Source organism: Meleagris gallopavo, chromosome 5, assembly GCF_000146605.3.
Source record: "Meleagris gallopavo isolate NT-WF06-2002-E0010 breed Aviagen turkey brand Nicholas breeding stock chromosome 5, Turkey_5.1, whole genome shotgun sequence".
Taxonomy (NCBI): Eukaryota; Metazoa; Chordata; class Aves; order Galliformes; family Phasianidae; genus Meleagris; species Meleagris gallopavo.
The window spans coordinates 38,169,341-38,176,503 of record NC_015015.2 but is presented as its reverse complement, the minus strand read 5'-3'; the positions used below and the strand labels follow the sequence as shown (position 1 = coordinate 38,176,503).

The window sequence follows — 7,163 nt, the reverse complement described above, 5'->3', positions numbered from 1 at the left end:
GCTCCCCTTTGCCGAGCCCCGCCGGGGCCGTGGGGCGGCGGCGAGAGAGAGCTTCCCCGCCTCAGGGCACTCCCGAAGCAGAGCGGGGCCGGGGACCCGGCAGGAAATGGAAGGATGAAGTGTGCAGCCGGAGCGGTGATGTTCGTCCTCTCCTTGCTCTCCCCTGCAGGAACGTAATCCGCAATGCTAGTTCTCAGGTTGCTCAATGTTGTTGCTCCAGCCTACTTCTTGTGCATCTCCCTAGTGACCTTCGTCCTCCAGATCTTTCTCTTCATCCCCAGCATGTTCAGAGACCCCTCCACCACCCCACTTTTCTCTCCTGCTCTGCTGCATGGGGCCCTCTTCCTCTTCCTCTCAGCTAATGCCCTGGGCAACTACATCCTCGTGATCCAGAGCTCCCCTGAGGAACTGGGCAAGGGCTTAAACTTGGGCGAAGGAGCTGAAATGATGGCGGACTGGCTGGATGGAAGCAGGTCCCCTGGCTCAGCCTTGCCCAGCACTCACTACTGTAGACTGTGTGCCAGAGTCACCCAGAGGCATGACCACCACTGTTTCTTCACAGGGAACTGCATTGGGAGCAGGAACATGCGGAACTTCATCATGTTCTGCCTCTACACCTCTCTGGCTTGCCTCGACTCCCTGGTGGCAGGCATGGCTTACATTTCTGCTTCACTCTCCATGTCCTTTGCAAACCCACTCGCCTTCCTCACACTTCTGCCTCACTCTATCAGCCAGTTCTTCTCAGGTAAGGATCCTTCCTTGGCCACGAGGAGCCCATTCTTCTCCCAGGGCTCCAGGATAGTGGCCATGCTCTTTGCTGTTTGGCTGTGTGTGAGGATGGGTGGAGGGGGGGTGTGGGCATGGGGAGAATTGTCTGTGTTTGATAGAGTCTCCTTTAAAGGCAATGGCTTCAGAGACTGGGACCCTCTCCGGGTTACATCTATAGCCCTATTCATAATGTGTTGTACTCTAGAAAACACTCTGTAACCAGATTGCCAGAGATGGTCTAGGGCTGCAGTCGTGATTGAGGCATTTAGACAGAGGTGGGAGATTTTATTCATGGTACTACAGGTGAGGGGAGTCTTACATGCAGATGTGGAGAGTGTCCCAGAGGAGATATGTCCATTCTCTTCATCCAAGTCATGCACCTACTCCACCTCCTGCCTCCTGTCAGAGCGAACTTACTGATTCTAGCACAGGAGAATTTGGGCTCACGTTTCAGAAATCAAGCAGGGCATTTGTTAATGTAATTGATCAAACACCTCTCTCTTGACTCTAGTCTGGGATGCAGCTCCACAGAAAGGCAAGACAAATTATCCATTCCTGCCCTCTGGAAAAGCTCTGCAACCAAAGCAACCTCTGTCTTCTTTTCACCATCCCTTATTCATCCCTCTGTTTTTCCTGATTTCTCTTCTCTTCCCATCCTCCTGTAAATGTCCTCAGGATTTCTCCTTCCCTCCCATTCATTCTGTTCCTGTGCCTTTTCCTTCACTCTGCCAGCCCTGTCTCTTCACCTTTCACCATGCTCTCAAACTCTCCAACCTCTTCCCTTTCTCTGTCTAAACATAAGAGCTAGATAAAACCTGATCTGGGACAAGTTACTCTGCAAACAGCGGAGTCTGCTCTGAAATTGACAGCTGAAAAATGCCATTTTCCCCACATGCAGTTCATGCTGAGCACATTGAGATCAGTTTTCATCAGACTAAAATAGGTATTCCACATATTTTAGTTTTGAAGGTTCAACTGAGCACAGAGTAAGAAGGGCCTGGAGTCTGTTTTGGCTTGAGTACTGCCACCAGAATTGTTGATCATTATCTGATAAGGAGATGTTCATTGCTGGTGATACAAGAGCCAGAAAGGCCCCAGATTGCTTTCGGATTCCAGGCTGGGTTTGCAGGGTTGCCATCTGAAAACAAACAAATATCTCTACTTGGCAAATGAACAGATTCGTCATGGTAATCACTGAGAGACTATAAACATGAAATCCTGCCATGACATTTTTATGGAGTCATTTTTCCATGCAGAAGAATTTTTGTAAATAGTGTTGCACAAGCTTCACTAGCATTAAAAACACTTGGCATATTTTTCCTTGGTGCCTAAGCTCTGCTCAGCACATCAGCCTAGAAGGTAAAGCAGGGATTTGGGAGAATATTATCCAGGAATTAGTTCTCTCCCTGATTCTGTGGGCTCGTCTGCACCAAGATGAGTCCTGGCACATGTATGAAGACACACTGGAGTGCCCCACTTTTGGTGTCAGCACCCACAGTGCCAAAGTGGGCACACTGCAGTGTGTGAATGGGATGTGAAGGGGCTGGGAGCAAGGCTGGGGTTTGGGCACCCAGGAGCCAACAGAACCATAGAAACATGATCCCATGGAATTTCTGCCTCAGCTGGAATGACACAGTAACATGCAGGTGCCTCGGTTGCTCAGGAGGAAGGGCGTTCTGGGCTTCCATCAGTTCATTTATCTCCTGTGCAGGAAAGAGAAATATGACCTAGAATAGTTACTAGAAGGACTAGAAGGACTGCCCACCCAATGTTCTTATGCAGCTATTACTTAGGTGGAATCCAAACAGAGCTTTGCTACAACAGGAAAAAAAAAACAAACAACAACTTTACCCTTCATCTCCAGCGTGCCCTTGGTGCTGGGGAGGTGGGAGAGGACAGAAGTTGAATCTGCTGATCTAAGGTCAACTCAGTGTCTCCTGCTTCCATGCTGGGAAAATTTTTGGTTGGCTCGTTTTCCCAGACCGTGCTCAGGCATGTATTTTGGAGTCTGACCCAGAGTCTATAATTTCAGGCTGTGATTCAGTTTTTCTGGCATAGATAACGTATGGTAATAAGCTTGAGACCACGTCAGGTCAGTCAGAGCAAAATGAACCCGAGACTAAAGTGGACTGTGGTGATGAGGGGCAAATGAAGCGCACTTCTATAAATATAGGTCAGGCCAGATCCAAGAAAGAATGGATAGAAAATGCTTTTTGTGGGCAGCCTGAAAATAAGGTTAAAAAATGCACACATCTGGAAAATATGGCTGAGAGATGCTGAATAAATGCAAAGGGAAACAAGTGTAATTGCTTATTTGATGCTGAATTTCAGCAGCTCATAGAAACAAAGCTTACAGCTGTCTTCCCAAGGCTCAGAAGAAAGCCCCTTTCTTCCGCACCATCCCATCTGAAATCAGCTGTAGAAGGGAACACACGCCTGTCACACAGGTCCAGCAGAAGAGCAGAGAAATCTGTATTTGGCTCTGTACTTCCCCTTTGGTCCCCTAAGTTATTCTGATAGAATTGGTCTGGGGGTTTGTCACCCTCTTGGACATTGTTCTCTCCTTGCTGTATGGCACATGAAGCCCACTGGGATCTAATGATATCTCATTAGATGATGCTGCAATTAAAGTGAACGCTGAACGACTCTGGTGCCTTTTCCTAGCAGGATGATCCAACAGTTCGGGGCTGCAAGCAGCACCCTCACCAATAGCCCTCAGAGTGGCCTGCAGGCAGAGCCCAGGTCTGAGTGCATTGTGCAGGCCTGTGCCAAGTTTGTGCTCCCACTCTGCACGCCAGGCAGGCTGGGCTCAGGGACCATGGGCTGGGTGGAGTATTCTGGCAGCAACTTTAAGAAAGAAATTTGGACTGAACTTGGGAAAGTTTTCTGTTTCATTTTCTTGCATTCATGTGAAAGCTGTATTTGTCAAGTGGCAGGAAAGACATTACTGATTTTTCATTAAAAAAAAAACAACAAACATTGTTCAGCTATTATACATATCACAGAATGGTTTAGGTTGGAGGGGTCCTTAAAGTTCACCCAGTCCCAACTTGTGCCATGGGCAGGGCTGCTGCTCCCCATTAGCTCAGGCTGCCCAGGGCCCCATCCAGCCTGTCCTCGATCCCCTCCACGGATGGGGCATCTATATCTTCTCTGGGCACATGTATGTCTAGTGATGGAGCCCCAAATCTGTCTGCCTGGTATTAGTGCATATGGTAAGGTTTCTGGAAGCATCCAAATGCTGTAGAACTGCATCTCCTTCCAAAAGGAGCCTGGGAACCACTGAGTCCCTGTGCTTAACAGGCAGATGCTGAAATCATTTCATATTCTTCAAGATAGAGCTGCAGTCATACAAATGTCTTTCACTTCTGGCTGAGACTGCCTCTGAAATCCAGATCCTCACATTAACAACAAAAGGAGAACTCTGCAGAGATTGCCACCATTTTAGCACCTCCCCAGTGGGATGCATTGCCTGGGGCACTACAAGGAAAGGGATGCACTGCCTGGCCGCTCCAAGGAAAGCAATTTTGTGTTGTTAGTCACCATCCTACCTTTCTCCTCACTCACCTCTTGTATGGCTGCTCAATGTGGCCAGCCAGGCCCTCAGGGCTGCGTGTGATGCTGACACGTGAGAGGTTCCTAAACTCCTTCTTTTGCTGTTCCCCTCCCCTGACTGTCATTATGCAGGGGCTCTGCTCAGCTCTGAGATGTTTGTCATCCTCATGCTCTACCTCTGGCTTGGGATTGGGCTGGCCTGTGCTGGGTTCTGCTGCCACCAGCTGCTGCTGATCCTGCGTGGGCAGACACGGTACCAGGTGCGGAAGGGGATGGTGGTGAAAGCCCGGCCCTGGAGGGAGAATCTGCGGGAGGTCTTCGGCAAGAGATGGCTGCTGGGGCTTCTCATCCCCATGCTGAACGTGGGAAGTGACTGCCGCAGGCAGAAAGTGAAATAAAAACCCTGCATGCGCATCCCTTGCAGGCAGCACTCCCCAGCTCCCAGACCATGAGGAGCTGGGCCACTTCATCCCTTGAGACTGCAGCCTCTGCAGGAGGATGGGACCGGCTATCCAAAAGAATCAATTTAGCCTATTAATGCAGAGATCACAAACCATGTAGAGGAAGAGATACTGCAGCTTAGTAGTCGCATCACTGCACCTGCATACATGGCAACAGGCTTTGAACTAGCAGCAGGATTAGTCTGATCTCTGTTCCCTGCCCTTGGCCACCTGTATGTCCCCAAACAAGCTACAGCAGGAGCTCCCTGAGAGCCTGGGTTGTTGTGATAAGTTGCAAAACTGACATCTGCTCATTTGGAGCCTCCAAGGTGCCTTTGGCCCTTTTGTTCTGGAGGCAACAGCACTGAGAAGCCCTCCCTGGCAGACCTGCAATGCAATCAAGCCTCCAAAGGAGCAGGCTGTGAACATGGCTATGGCAGCGGATAAATCTGCTCTCAAAAGGCTAGGAAAACCAGGAAGGAAACAGAGAGAAATCCAGTATTTCTCCATTTCTGTCTCAACCCGCTCCCTGTGCAATGACATGCCAACACTGCAGCTTTGCCACATGCTTTCAGCAGTCCTTTGTCCAGGAATGCAGCACAGACAAAGCTGCAGCAAGCAGATAAATCAGCATCAGGCAGAGCACAGGGAGAGGCAATGCAGAGGTGAATGGAAAGCTGTGTCTGAGGAAATGTACTGTCAGGCTGGGTGAGAGACAGAGACAAGAGCACGTTCAAGGACGTGCCCACGTCCCCCTGCACCACACTCTGCAGAGGGCACCGACACTGTTGGTGCTGTGGGGGGCTCTGAATCCCAGAAACAGGAGCAGTTTCAGTGGATCAGGACATTTTGCACTAAAACCAAAATGTTTACCTCGGACATCCCCGCCACACCGTATTTATAGGCTCTCCAGAGCAATTCCCTCTCACGTTGCTGCAGAGGGGTAAATTCATCCATGTTATAACTCCATTAAGGAGGTTAATGGAATTACTACAGGGATTAATCAGCCTAACGTGTCAGTTGTTTTCCAGCTGCAGCAACAGCCCTTGAGATCAGTGCAGATATGCTATGCTACTAGGTGCCTTAAGAAAGAATGAGCAACATTGACCAGGATCATAGTGCTGAGCTCCTCAGCACCTGCAACAAGAAGCTGTTGTTTTGGCAAACTGCATCAGCTTATGTGGGCTGGGCAGAAATCCATTGCTTCTCTTTAATAAGCTGGGGAGTATGCTGACAAGCCGTGAAAAATGTGTTTTCCCTTCCTCAAAAATGCTCTCTATGCATCCCAGGTAGAGAAGCACACGTGCTCGCATCCTTGCATTCCTCATGAGCCACAGCAGAGGCACGCAGTTCTATAGCTTCACACTTGTGTACATGTTTGGATCAATAATAAAGTCTATTGTGATGAGCAAAGCAACCATGAAAATATATTAAAAAAACCCTAACTGGATAATTAAAACTTGTAGACTTGTAGCATACAAGCCTTTCCACACTGTGTGTGTTCGCATGAATGCACCACTGTTGCAATGTGTAATAATCTGTATTTGCACTAATGGTGAACAATAAAAAGTGTTTTGACTTTTTATGGTGGCTGTATTGTGCTTTTTAACAGTTCGTTAGCTGTCTTTGTATGTGACAGAAGCTATGTTTGTTACCTCGTGTATACAGACATCCTGAAGGAAAAAGTCAGGATGTGTTTATTAATTTGTCAATAATTCGATGTAACATTTTGGATAAGTCCTTTCACCCTTTCTACTTTAATGTAATGATCAATCTAAAAATGCATCCAGCAGGCAACTTGGGGACACTTTCTACTCACTATTTATAAATTACATACAAACCTCAGTGGAAAGCTACAGGAAAATTGAGTGTTATCACTGCCCATGAACAGCATCTCAAAGTAAATTATTCCCCGCTGGTGAGGTGGCACCAAGGTGAGCAGACAGTCACCTTGTCGCTGGCAGCTGAGCCAGCACTCGGAGCCATGCACCTCGTCTTGGACAGACTCCAAAATTATTCTTGTCCCACCAATCAGTTGATGCAACAACTTCTTTTATCAGATATCTCTACAGGCAAAGGGCTCCCAAGGTTTTACATCAGTAAAAATTATGTTCTTACCCTCTGCAGCTGGCACTTGAATGCTGCAGTTTGGGCAGCTCGTGGCATTCAGGGCCTGCTGCCAAGCCATGAGCTTTTTGGGGGTGGCATTGTGGGAAGGGCACAGCCAGCTCACAGCTTGGGTGGACTGCCTGTGAGGACAGTTCTGTGCAGGCAGTGATGTTAATTGCCCCCAGAGCCTGCTATCTCTGCTCACTGATGCTGGGCCATGCCTGCCCTTTGCCAGTCAGAACTGTCTGCCCTCACTGCAAGGTCTCTCCATGTTGCAGCCCAGGAGGATCT

The 7,163-nt window shown here is 48.6% G+C and overlaps 1 protein-coding gene across 1 annotated transcript; it reads left to right on the top strand.

Annotated features, from left to right (window-relative positions):
* Nucleotides 1–7: 7 nt before the first annotated feature.
* ZDHHC22 (zinc finger DHHC-type palmitoyltransferase 22) lies at nucleotides 8–6,330 on the top strand. The gene is made up of 2 exons (XM_003206631.4): nucleotides 8–745; nucleotides 4,456–6,330. The coding sequence occupies exons 1-2, from the start codon at nucleotides 184–186 to the stop codon at nucleotides 4,719–4,721; spliced, it is 828 nt and encodes a 275-aa protein (XP_003206679.1). The 5' UTR covers nucleotides 8–183; the 3' UTR covers nucleotides 4,722–6,330.
* Nucleotides 6,331–7,163: the final 833 nt, after the last annotated feature.